Consider the following 13419-nt stretch of genomic DNA (forward strand, 5'->3'; position numbering starts at 1 on the left):
TCCTTGTGTGGTACCTAATGACCTCTGAAGATACATTTTAGTAGTGAAATACACAATTTCCCCTTTACACCTGTTCAGTAGCACACACTTTAATTAGCAATTTGACTTCAATAAAAGAATCTGTTAGTTAAGGTGCTCCCATTGATTCTGCAGAAAATTTTGAAGAGTTACTAGAATACAACTTTACTTCGCACTGGTTTTTTTTTTATGCCTAGTGTAAAGGAGCCAAGAATACTACTGGGACTACTTACAGAGCTTAGCTTTTTTCATCTTCTTTGGGGCTTCCTTAGCTGCATATGTACATATAAGAAACGCACCTAAAACAAAGAAAACGTAGAATCAGGAAAAAGGGGGACTATCAACATCAGTCGCCGCAAGTTCCTGTGCATGAGATTTCCCAAATTTGAATTGACAGCTTGAAAAAATGAAATGGGAATATTCTCAGCCACAGCTAGGTTTCTATTTGTTGGTTAATGTCGCAGTCAAGATGGTATCTACTCTGGGGCAGTTTTTTGAAGGGGATTAAAGATCAGTTCAGCTCACACGTTTATCTGTGGAACTCACTATCAAAAGATGCCGTTGAGTTCATGGGGTCCAGAAAACCATGAAAGGCCCCAGTATTTCCACAAGCGGTGGAAACTCTTTGTAATTGGTGTGATAGGGGATATCAGTGAAACAACGTGCTCTGCACATAAAGCAACTGGGAAGTTAGAGGCAGAAAGATCCTTCTTAATAGCCCTGCAGGGAGGTTATCCTGTAATCATGCGTTGTGGCATTTCTCTCACTGGTGGCAGTAGGTATGGCATAGTGGGCAGCATTATGGACCATGTGAGGTTCTAGAGTGGCATGTCCCAGTGTCCTGTCCCAGCAAGGGCGCCGATTTTCTTCAGTAAGTAGAATTATGACTTGAAAAGTGTAATAGTAAGAGAGACATATGCTGTTATATTAAAACATACGCCAGAATATACACGCGTAGCGTACCTTGTTAGGTTTGCTTGCTAAATGCATGACATACAAAACCTCTTCATTCTCTGTGCTTATTTTATAAGCACTATATTATGGGTAATTAATAACTTCATTGCAAGTATCTTGACTTTCCTATTCACCTTTCCCTTCTCTGAGCTTTCAGAAGGAATTGAAACGCTCTGATGTGTTGGCTGATCCTCTCATCATTTGTTATGTTAATCTTACTAGAACACGCAACAGCAGCCTTATTTCTTTTATGCTCTTTTTCCCCTAGACTGGTTGCAGAGTTTGTAGACTTAATCACTCCTAGAACTTGTTCAAAAGAAAAATAACTCTCACAGTGTCTGAAGTGACAGAGTAGAGATGCAGTATTGGGGCCTGTTGTCACTGGTGCAGTTGTGTAACCAAGGCAAAACTGTAGTTAGGAAAAAAAAAGGAGCAAACCAGTAGAAAACAAAGTGCAAAGTCCCAACTACATGCAAAGTTAGGGAATAACTTAATGTGGAGAAAGTAATTTGGTCTCTTAGTAAAGACAGAACTACTACATGGATAACTATGAATTTGAACTAAGAATGGCTATCCTGCCAAACTTGAGGATCCCAGCTAAAGGGAATATTGCCTGGGAATATCACAAAGTCATACAGCACCACTAGGCTACGTGGTGGCTGGATCTTCATCAAAGGGAGACAAGTAAGTAAAGTACACTAAGAAATCATGCTCAATCAACCACAGTGTTCATGTAAGATGAATTGAAAATTCTGGATTCTCTAAATGTTCCCCAAAAGCAAGACCCTGTCTAACTGCTGAGGGAAATAAAATAAGAGACTTTTATAGCCTTTTTCCTTTGGCTCCTTCTTGTTCATGGAAAGAGCAAGAACTCAGAGAAAAATTGGGAAGGGCTGCTCCCACGTAAGAAACAGCTGATGTTTCTTTGGAGGGGATCTTTATATTACAGCCCTTTTTTCAGGCCCAGTTGTGCTACCTGATATGGACTGCATGCAGCTGGTTGTGTATTTAGAGATGTCTGCTTGTAATTAATACCCTTTATATGCCAAACTCAAGAATTTTTGAGTAGCCTGTTTCTGAAAAGCTGTGCCAAAGCTTACTCCACCTGCCATTGAAAGCTTCATCAGCCATGGAGTCCAGAGGGAAGAGAAGAAGCCAGCTGCCACGGGCTTCTGGAGAGTACAAGCCCATAAACTACCAATTGCAGCGTATCAACTGTACTTACCAAAGAAGGTTGCAATGACTGTGGCCTTCATGGTGAGTAAAGCAAAATCTGGATGTGCCACTAAGGAGCACTGAAAAGGAAAAGAAGAGTACATCAGGCTGCATTTGAAGACATCGCAGATGATGCTGGAATGGTGGGGGAAGAGGGACTGTGCACTCTTCTTCAACCTTTCACAGTCCTCACATGCTGCATCCTCTTCTCATGGGCAGCTGGTGTCCCCAGAGGAGATGGTGTTTGGACTGTGACACTCCCATGGACTAATTTTTTTACTTCTGTCCAAGATTTACTTTTTGCCTCACAAAACCAAGATCTCATTCCACATACTTATTTCTGAAGCCAGCGACAGGAGAGGGCATGATGGGTACAGATGTGCTCTGGCAGCTGTTCAAGTTCCCTCACTACTCTTCTAAGACATAATCACAAGATCATATTGTCTGCACATCAAACAGCACCATGTAATCTCATAAAGATATGGGGAACATAGGTCTGCTCACTCCTGAAGGACGTTGTGTAAAATATCTTGCAATTGTGCCATTGTTTGTTTCTGAGGATGTGTGTGCGTGCATGTGTGAGCACCTGAGATTAAGAAGACTCTGTCAGAACATCTGGATGTTTTTTTCTGGGTCTGCATATGTGGTTCCTGACCCCTGCCAACCCTGAAGCTCTTGGCCAGGCTACAAGAACACAAGCTTACCAGAGATGACCCCTCTCAGCTCCTCCTGTCCCTCCTCTCCCATGCTCTTTTTGCAGTTATTTGGTGATTGTTGAGGGAATCCTGGGTTGGGTGCTCATAATTAATCTCAGTCATTAAAATACTACATGATACTTGACAAATACCAGAGTAAAAAGTCTGAGAGGGAGAAAATATTTGTGTGTTCAGTTCAGTTCAGTTCAAAGAAACTGATTATATGCTTACAAATGGAAAGATTTGTACTAGAATAAGAATTAGCTTGCTACCACGGAAGAAAATACATGGAATGTTAAAGCTACAAATGATCAGGAAAAGCAAGATATCTGCCTCCTGTAAAAACAGCAGTGGCAGATTTCACATAGCAATTCATGTACTCAGAACCAGGGCTTCGGATGCCCCAGAAAGAAATTTAGGCTGACAAGGCAGACAGGGCAGAGAGAAAAAAACCCTGCAATCTGTCTTCATATACCATGTTTCCACATTTTTTATTTTAGTTGCTCTTCTTTTTCAAGTAAGTCATATGCTTCTGGAGTGAGTGTGACTAAAAAGGTATGCTAGACTAAACTGAGTTCAACCAGTTCTAGGCCAATATAATTTATAACTCTTTTTACGTGGACCAGCTGCACCTCTGATTTTTGCTTCTGTGCTATGGTCACAGAACTTCAAATGCCAGGATGTAGTACAGTATCACTTACTAATAGTACTGTGTCTTTCCTTAATGATCTCCCTAAGGCAGTCCTCCTGCTAGGCGGCTAAAGCTGAAGGCAGCAGTGGTTGCTCAGAAGACACCAAACTAAATCCTGGAGCTTTGGAAAGTGGCTCAACATGGTGACTGTGTCTTTCTGCAAAATAATGGACAGTGCAGCTGAGGTGACCCCAGATTGTACAAGCCATAGCAGCAACGGCAGTTATGTGGCAATATCCTGCTGTCAATGTTAGTTTCCCTGAAAAAACCCTGCCCATCCTCCTGGAAGAAAAATCCATTTTAAGCATTTACTGCAGTGTATTTCCACTGTGAAGCTGGTAAAGGAAATAGTAACAAGCTGTAGAAGAGGGTTCAGAGGAACGTAGCTCAGATGCTTTTCTCTTCAGCTATAAGTCTCAACCCATCACCACATCAGAGTTATCAAAAAACCATTCCCCTGCAATGAGTTCTCACTGCAGGTCAATCCCAGAAAAAGAAGGGGTAGAATAAGAGTTGCAAGTCATTTGCAGAACCACCATGCACTATTAAAGACTGTACTGACACTGACTTAAGCTCTGGAAAAGGCTTCTTAATATGAGCATTCCCAAAACCTGCAGCAAATAAATTCAGCAGCAGCATCTTTATCTAAAGTCAAAGAGAGCTGTGAGCATTTGTCCTGACAGTATTTGGCTCCGTGATGAGGTATTTGCATCTCCAGTTTAATTAGAGTAGAAAAGGTCTGAGATGGTAAAGGATCCATGTAAAAGCTAGCTTCATGGGTGGGTTGCTGTGTGCTTCCTGGAGAAAGTCCAATACTACTTAACTTTTCCTGTCTCACAAAACGTATAACCACCTGAGCCACCGGGGCTGCGCAAGACTTCTCGTTGCTTTCTGAAGGCCCTGCTGTCCCCAGGCCAAGGCCAGCCGCCCCAGGAGCCATCCCAGCCCTCTTGAGTGGTGCTACCCCAGGCTTGGCTGCAGTTACAATCTCCACCTAGTCTGCTGGCGGTATTGCTTTTAAAAACAGAAAGTGGGCTTTTTTTCCTCAAATATGAATTTCCTGCAGAAAGAGGCCACGAGTTCATATGTAAAGCCTGTCGGGGGCAAATGAGTTCAGCAGACACGTTAGCCTGCAATAACAGATATTTTATCAATAAGAGAGTTAACAGAAGCATTTAGACAAGGCTGTCAGATTTACTTAACAGATTTGTTGTCATAGCTACACACAAACGCATCCTATTGTGGACCCTGTACTTTTACTGGTGCAGTTTATACTGGTATCCTGATGGAAATAAACTATAATAGTAAAGAAACTTATTTTTTCCAATATATTAATTTCTATGTTAGGCACTGGCAGGCCAGGAAAAATGCGTAGACATCCTGTGACGCAGCTCTGGTGGCAACACTCTCAAGGAGGGGTCCTGGCCTTCAGACCCTGGGCTGTCACATGGGGAAAAGCGCAGTAGGATTTACACTGCTGACGATTAAGTGTCCGGCTTAGAGGCTCCAAGCTTTCTGTTGTGGGAAGCCTGTGTGCATTCGTTGTATTTGGGGCCTAGGGAGTCACCTGATTTAAGCCGTATGAGATCTCCTATACTGTGCACTAGCATGGCATCTGCTACTTCAAACTGGTAAAGGGAGCAACAGCCTGGAATAAGTCCATGGACATCCACTGGGAGGTTCGAGGATGTTTTATCTGTAGATCAAGAATAACACTTTGCTATTAAACACAAAGCTATTGTTCCTTTACCAAATGAACAGATTCCATTGAAACAAACCCAAAAATTTCTAGTTTGGAATATGAGTTTTGCTGAGATTTCTCCTGATCACATTTCCGTTAATGCAGTGTTTGCAGTCCCAATCAGTAGTGGTAACTAGCGACCATTTAGTATTAAGTCTCCTAAACTGTATGCCGGATCTTTGTTTATCAGAGTACATTTTCACATCTTTATCCTTTAGACTGCCATACCAGAAGCTACCCTTATGCCAGGAAAGCAGTTAAGTATATGCATTACATTAACACGTGCTTAAATCCCGGCTAAGTCAAGTACCAATGTAATACCTCCTTCAGTGTTTCCCAGTGCAGATCCTATTTTACCTTTCAAAATCAAATTTCTATTTGAAATGATGTTGATTACTTTTTCCCCACCACGAATACTTGAAAAAGCTTGAATGTTAGGGAAGAGACAGAGTTAGCAAACTATTCTTTCTGCACATAAAGTAAGATTTTTAGACTGACCTTCTATTAGCAGCTTGACTTTTAAAAAGATCTGAGGGAGCTGCTACATGCTACAAACTAACAGATGGTTTAAATCCATATAAATTGTCACTGTGTGGCAAGCTATAACATTTTCTGATGGAAGTGTAGGTTTTAAGTCCTTGATTCTTGGTGTCAGGCACTGCTGTCCGTTCCACGTGCAAACCGAAATTCTTTGCTGGTGCCACGTGCTTTGTCTCTGCGGGAGTAAGCAGTTTATTTCCTGTAATCTCCTGGGACGCAGAAATTAATGTGTGTACTCTCTTTGTACCACAATAATATGTGTTATTGTTCTCCTTCTCAAGGGGTTGTAATATCGCAGCAGCGCTGGCAGCATAAAAAAACCCCACAGAAGTGGACTTTGTTTGAAAGCTATCTGAGCAAGTAGCGTGGCATTAACAACAGGATCTCTAAGCACTGTGGGTTGAGTTAAATATGTGACCTTTATGGGAAAATCAAGTGGGCTTGGTGTAGGTGTGAGTAAACTGGTTTGGATAAACGAGAGCTGATCATCATCTTCTGGAATAAAGCATTTCAGATTTCTTTTTATTTTTCTTTTGTCTCTTTTTAAAAAATCGCTTAACCCTTTCTTTGTTTCATGGTCGTACTCTGTCCCCACAGCACTGTACCTTGCTCGGCAGTACAATAGCTGCTCATTTTGATGCTCACTAGGTAATATGGCTAACACTTGTCACATGTGGTTTAGTTTCACCCCCCTTTCTTGTCACAGGGAAGGAATGATGTGGCTGTTTATTTTAGAAAGGCAGGTAATGAGTTCTGCTGAGCCAGAAAAACTATATAACTATATTTCATTTCAGAGGCTTAGATTGCCCTGTAGGTATCCCAGGCCAGGTCACAACAGTAAGATTCAAGGTGCTATTTTGCAAGGGTGAGCTTGTTTGCGTGGGATGCTGGACTTTTTCAATGGTCTGAAATAGAATATATGCACTCAGGAATTAAAAAATATCACAGACCTCATCACCTTCTGCTATAAAAATGGTGAGTGAACGCTCACCTGTTTTCTTTCATATGTGAAGGAAATTGCAAGGGATTTGCTATAATTGAAGCAAGAGAAAGCTAATATCTGTACTAGCACCATCTGCAAAAATAGGACATGATATACTTCATCATATCAAAGAGAAGAAAAGAAATTAATTGCCCACACTCTTTGTGGGAAATGTCAATTAGAAACTCAAGGTTTCCTCTACCCTGTGCATTCTTCAACCTTCTTCAGCTTTCAGAGGAGCCTCTGCTGTGGTTGCACACCCCGCATCGTGCCCAGACAGCTGGAGGCAGGTGGAACTAGGACAGAGAACCCAAAAATGCTTCCTGGAGGCAATGCTGAGCTTCAGAGCACCGTGGTGCACTCTGCTTTGTTATCCAGCACCTCAGAAAGAGCTGACAAGGAAACTCAGGCTTTTATGGCTGCAGGTCTTTCCCTTGTGGTGGAGGAGCTGTAAGAAGTATCGGATGTCGCACATTAGGCACTTGTGTGTTTCATAAAATGAACAACCAAACCACTGCCAAACAAGTTTCTGAGCCTAGGGACAGCTTGTGCTTTTGCCTTAAAGAGTCATTGCATTAACATACACAGCTAGCATTAGGATTACAGTCAGGGGTATTCATTTTGAGTAATTTCCTTTACCACCTAAGCAGTAGCTACAGACTGTTTGCCAGCTGCTTTCTGCGGCCACGCGAATCCCACAGCCGGCCAGCGGTAGTCCTCCACCCCCAACGGCAGTGGCCCCTTCGACAGCCGGGGGATGGCTGCTGCAGTTTAAGGCCTTTTGCTTCCGAGGTGGGTGCTGAGGGCTTGGACACGACTGCGTTTCTTGAACACATGCTGGTTCACCCCATACTGCTCTATGGAGGTAGCCGTCATCCCTGTTTCTCAGAGAAGTTCTGCTGACTGGCTTGGCTCACCGGCATCGGTGTGCCATGACAACAGGCAGGCTGGGCTGTTTGGCCGACTGGGTGGTGTGTGAGCTGCCTAAAATGGATGTCGGCCTATTGCCCCTAACAAACGCAACACGGGAAGTTTTCCCGTGTGGCTGAAGGACCCTGGGTACCCCTGCACAGCAGTGGCAGCTCAGAGGTGGTCAGAGGTTATAGCCTTTGCTCGGAGAAGCCCCAAGAGTTCAAAATTAACCCGGAGAGAGCAGCGGCCCTCTACAAAGTGATTGAAGAGATTTTTTTTTACTATGAGGGTGGTGAGACACTGGAACAGGTTGCCCAGAGAAGCTGTGGATGCCCCATCCCTGGAAGTGTTCAAGACCAGGTTGGATGAGACTTTGAGCAGCCTGGTCTAGTGGGAGGTGTCCCTGCCCAGGGCAGGGGGGTTGGAGCTAGGTGATCTTTAAGGTCCCTTCCAACTCTAACCATTCTGTGATTATATGATTCTATGATTTTTTTGAAAACGAAGGTGCCATCCCCAAGGGTATGGAGGATGCCTGGGCACATCCTCCCCTCTCTACTGAAAGCCTGAAACTAGATCACTGTGCATCTCAGATCCTAAGGAGCTGTGAAGATGCCCTCAGGGCCTTGCTGCAGCCTGATGGTTTGGACATCCAGATGGGAAAGAGGACGCAGGGTCCTAGGACCTTCCCTCTCCCTCACTCACTCTGCTTTTTAGTAGCGAGCTACTGTGAAATGCAAGCTCCTTCCAGGAGCAAAGCCAGGGACTCTGGATCTGCTCTGCTCCCAAGCAAGCAGCAAGTCAGGCCCTTTCTCACTTGCTTTCTTTCTGATCCCAAGTTTGTCATTCCTGGTTGCCCAGGGGTCCTGCTGCATCACACAGAATGGGGGTATCCCAGTCATTTGTGCCCTGAGTCTGATGGTGTGGGTGGGACCTCTTTGGTGATGAAGAAAACATAGGTTCAAACTCTCTGAGGCCATGGACAGCCCTGGTACGGTTATCCCTGATTAATGGTTCTCACCACTTACTTCTTACTACAAAAGTTTTGATTGTTGTGGCTGCCGCATCACGTTTTAAATGGTGCCTGCTCTGCTCCATGATGTCCCTGACGCAGAAGAGGGTCAGGGGGATTGCTGGTAGCCAGTACTCATTGTGGGGTACCTGTCAAATCACTCTCAAGTCATTGAAGTGAGGTATGGGTGGATTTAGAGGTCTAAATTATATCGAAGTTGTACTTTGGGCACAGGAGTCCTTTTTTTCAGAGCTGCTTTAAGACACTTTTACATGCAGATTGGTAAGAAGGATTTAGTCCAAAATAGGTCCATTCAGGTAGGTATAATGAAGAGATGCTATACCCAGCAATTTAGAGCCAAATAAAAACACCTAAGCAGCCCTGCACTACTCATTTTGTGTTCATGCAATGCCCTGAAATTAAACCAACATAACGGTGAAGTAGCAGTGACGAATGATATCTCTACTTTCCACAGAGCTCTTTCAGAAGAAGGTAATTTATTTAAAACTACAGTGTGATTTAACTTGCCAGACCTTTCTCAGAGCCTAAATAAAAATGCAATGATTATACTTTTTCATCTGTCTCAGCAAGATAACCGTCAATTATACTGGTCTGACCTGCCCCTTCCACCAAAGGAAGAGATACATTTAGAATGTGTCACCCACTCACAGAGAAAATATAATTTGGACTACCCAGATGACAATTTCTGCAGTGTACTTTCCCGGCTTCTGCTAACATACTATGGATTTTTTTTTTTTTTTTCATTTTGATGCACAGCTTTTATGGCTCATTGGGAATCACTCTTAGCTCAAACCTGTGAATCCCTGTCCAGACAACTCCTTCCCTCCATCCTCCTCCCCACCACAGCTCTTGCCTGCTCATATATCTTCCCCCCTGACTCCCAGGCTCAAGCCCACGCTCCCTCTGCACGCTGGAGATTGCTCATTGTTGCAGAGAACCTTCTTTCCCTTTTCCAATTTAACTACTGCTGCTTAATATCAGTCAGACCCCAGGCAGGTACTATCAATCCCTGGCGCTGCCATTTCCCCAAGGAGCTGAGGGCAAAGGGAAGTACCTGCCATTCTGTAGTGCTCGACAGCTTGTGTTAGCTTTGTGGCATGAGATCAGTAGCCACATTTCTTTCACTTATTAGAAAATGCACCATTTTTCTATTTCCAACAAATAGTTTTAACAAGTTAGAGTGACTTTTTGAAGCGCGATACGTGGTTTCTCAGGTTGGATGCACAACGAAGAGAGGGCAGACTAACCATGCTATTGTGCTGCCTGCGAACTAAGAATTATTGTAGCGCGTCAGAATTCCCCCAAAGGCACATATTTGGTCTAAAAGTGAAGAATTTGTGTTAAAGGCACTGAAGAAACTGCACATCACCCTGGGGATGTTTTTTGGAATTTCTGTAGCATGTTCAAACAAAACTTGACACTTTTTTTTTCTTTTTTGGTAGAAACTTAGAAGCAGAAATTTAGAGAAATTTTGGGATGTATGCTCTGCTTATTAAAGCTCCATGTATCCCTTTACTACAAATATGGCTTATATGTCTAGGTCAAAAGAAAAACTGTTTCTTAAGCATGCTAGTAAATTCATACAACAGCTCACAGAAAGCCTTTATCAATTCAGTATCTATCTATCTCCTGCAGTCAGTATGACTACTGATGCCTCATGGCAAGGCCGTGGACTAGTTGGATAAGGGTTCAGAAAACATATGTAATTTAAAAATAACATCTGGAACTACCCAGGCGTGCGGCACTGGTTTGTAATAAGACAGTAAGTGGTGAAATTCATTGATGTATAGTCATGACAACTTGATCAAGGAAGCATCTTACACAAAATATTTTTGGCAAATTGGGAAGCACTGGGGAAGCTGTAGAAAGCATTTTGAAAAGCTAAGCTCAAATCTGCTTCCGTGGTGGAAACCACTGAAACAAAGCTAAGAAAGTAGTTTCGATTTTGCTTTACAGTTCTCTGTAAAAATGATAGTTTCATGTTCCATGCACTGCTTAACATTTTCCCCTTATATGTTTTGTACTTTTCAAAAAATATTATTTCTTCCTGACTAACTGTATTATTCCTGCTTGGGGACCTTTCCCTCCAGCTCTCTCGGATGTCTCTCTGATACCTTTAGTTTAGAAAAGACCAACCAGTGCTACAAAGGAGGTTGCTACAAAAGGCACATCAGAAAACAACCCCAAAATGCCTTATGGCTCTCAGTCATCTTCTAGTGATACTTTGCTGGGACCTCCAAATTCTTTGACTCCTTGCAGGGTCAGCTGCCAAGGGGCAGGATGCCCGACCCCACATCCCAGGGCATGGTGCGTGGCCACCCTACCCCGTGTCCTACAGGTGAAACTCAGGCTCCCCCCTTCCTCAGGTGTGGGATATAGAGGTGCCACGTGGATGCTCAGAGGATACGTGTGAGCTGTTGTGGTAGCCAGGTGCAAAAGGCACGTCTGGATCTCCTAGTGGAGGTAGCATTCATGTCCTGCTGATCTGAGCCATGAGGGGCTCCTAAGGCCACTCACTAGATCTGTGCTTTCTCATACTCCTCACAGAAAACATCAAAGGTTAGTCTTTAGTCTAGTCTAGTCTTTAGGCAGAGTCTACCAATACTTCTGTGGATAAGCTGGGTGCTTCTCTGCTGTCATCTCCAGAGAGATCTTTTGGATTTGTCCTGTCTGTTCCTCCTGGGTCGGAGGTGAGTCCTGCTCCTCAAGGTCTCATGGTGAAAGGCTGCAGCGAGGATGGAGCCTTATGCCTTGTTACTGTAGCGGGCTGACCTCCCCAGCTAGTGGTCATTGCTGCTTCGGCTTTGCTGCAGGCTGTTTCAGTTGTATCACTCCCACCCGGTGCTGGTCTGCAGCCCACCTGTAACCCAACAGGCACATTCAAGCTGAGATCTCTCACCAGACATAGTTGTTGTGGGGAGCCATTTGGAAACTGTGGACCTGCAAATACCGTTTCCACTTTTTTAATGACTACAGAAGACATCTCAGGACTCCATGCTGCTTTTGGGAGCATGGGTTTGTATGGGTGCCAGCATTATAAATGAGGCTATTATGGGTAGTGCTGGGTTTCTGAAGACATGCAGTTGGTGGAGGTGCTGGTGAGACCTGACGTAGTGTGGGCCAAGCTGTGCAGCCTTATGGCATGTGTGTTGGCAGCCCTTGGCAATTGGCAGGAACGGGCTCTCTGGCATATGGGTCATGCAGACAACATGAGGGATGGCTATGCTTCCAAAACTACATCCCTCAATATCTGAATGCCCTGAAGGGGACTTGAAGAGCTAGAAAACATGGTGGCAGAGGAAGTGGTGCCAGAACCCAGTCCTGGATACTGTGAGTGTTGGTGCAGCCAGACATTCTTGAGAAATGTGTCTCAGAGGCTGACACTGATTTACTAATTTTGCATATTAGAAGCTTTTAAAACCCGCTGTTTCGGCACAGAGATGAATCACAGGATTCTGTTTCTGAGAGCCCGAGATCAAAAAGGAAAACTGTGCTTATCACATGGACTGGGAGCAGGAACTTGTAGTTTATGGTCTTTTGTTTCTAAAACAAAACTAAGCCTGCAGACCTCAATATTGCATAATCCACTTCCATGCTCAGGAAGTTTGTTCTGAATTTTGGCTTTAGGAGACTACCATATGAGCTTCTACTTCAAATCTAATTATTGCCTAACTTACGTATTTCTTTCTACACACAGATTTCACCATTAAGACTAGAAGATGTAGACCATGGAAGCCTGGGAGTTTACGTCCCAAACTACCACATATTTTGAGATGCAGTTTGGTAGAAAGACTGTCCCCAAAGCAGGGTGAAAGAAGACTTGTCTGACTTTTGCGGTGCCTGTATTTGACCTTGCAAGCAATCCCATTTGTACCAAGTTGTTCCATTGCAACTACTCTAAACTTCTCCAACCTTTCCCCTCCCTCATCTGGAGACTCCTCTCCTTCCCGTTGAACCTTATTTCCAAACAGCCTCTCTTTCCTCATGTGCTTCATGCCCAAAAACTTCTTCTACCAAGCCCAATAGAACAAAATGCTGGAGTGCTGCAGATGCAGCACCAAGGTGAGCAGGACGGGGTTCCGTCATCCTCAGCTGGCCAGCAGCGGTGAATAGTCCCCGGAGTCATGGCGCCGTTACCCTTCCGTAACTGACTCACTGAAGGTGACCAGGGCCAGGATACACAGCACTGCTGCCAGCTTTCCTCTGCGTCCCACCCTTGTTCTGTGGACTCAAGGGTAAACTACGTTTTTGGGGAAAATTAAAAGAACGGAGACTTCTGAATCCCTAAAGGAACCTGGCAGGGAGATTGAGAGGCACAGAGGCAGCAGCATCCCAACTTCCCTGTAAACAACTGATTTTGGAGAGGTAAAAATTTCCACAGTTTTATGTACAAGCCTGGAGGTGCTGGAAATCCCCATCGCATCCTGGTGGGGACATTAAAGGACTGCATGAAGCTACACAAAATCATTCAGAATTTTCCCAGAAATTTTGGCACATGTAAAACTGACACTTGGCAATTATGCACTTTTTTTTTTTTTCATACGAAACCAGCTGCCAACTGAGAGAGACTGTTGCCTGCCGTGTTACATGTTGTTACATTTACAAAGCTATTTTATAGGGTGACAGGCTGAAAAACGGTTT

At 44.0% G+C, this 13419-nt stretch overlaps 1 protein-coding gene across 8 annotated transcripts in view; it reads right to left on the reverse strand.

The window, feature by feature from the left end:
- VIT (vitrin) overlaps window positions 1-13419 on the reverse strand; it is a 55106-nt gene that overhangs the window by 36984 nt on the left and 4703 nt on the right. For all 8 annotated transcript variants that reach the window (XM_074579911.1, XM_074579908.1, XM_074579915.1 and 5 more), the window contains exons 2-3: window positions 2198-2267; window positions 252-317 (exon numbers count right to left, since the gene is read on the reverse strand). In XM_074579911.1, the coding sequence (XP_074436012.1) occupies window positions 252-317; window positions 2198-2228 (97 nt within the window). In that variant the 5' untranslated portion in view covers window positions 2229-2267. The remainder of the gene's footprint in view (window positions 1-251; window positions 318-2197; window positions 2268-13419) is intronic.

This window comes from Larus michahellis, chromosome 3, assembly GCF_964199755.1.
Source record: "Larus michahellis chromosome 3, bLarMic1.1, whole genome shotgun sequence".
In the NCBI taxonomy this organism is placed as follows: domain Eukaryota; kingdom Metazoa; phylum Chordata; class Aves; order Charadriiformes; family Laridae; genus Larus; species Larus michahellis.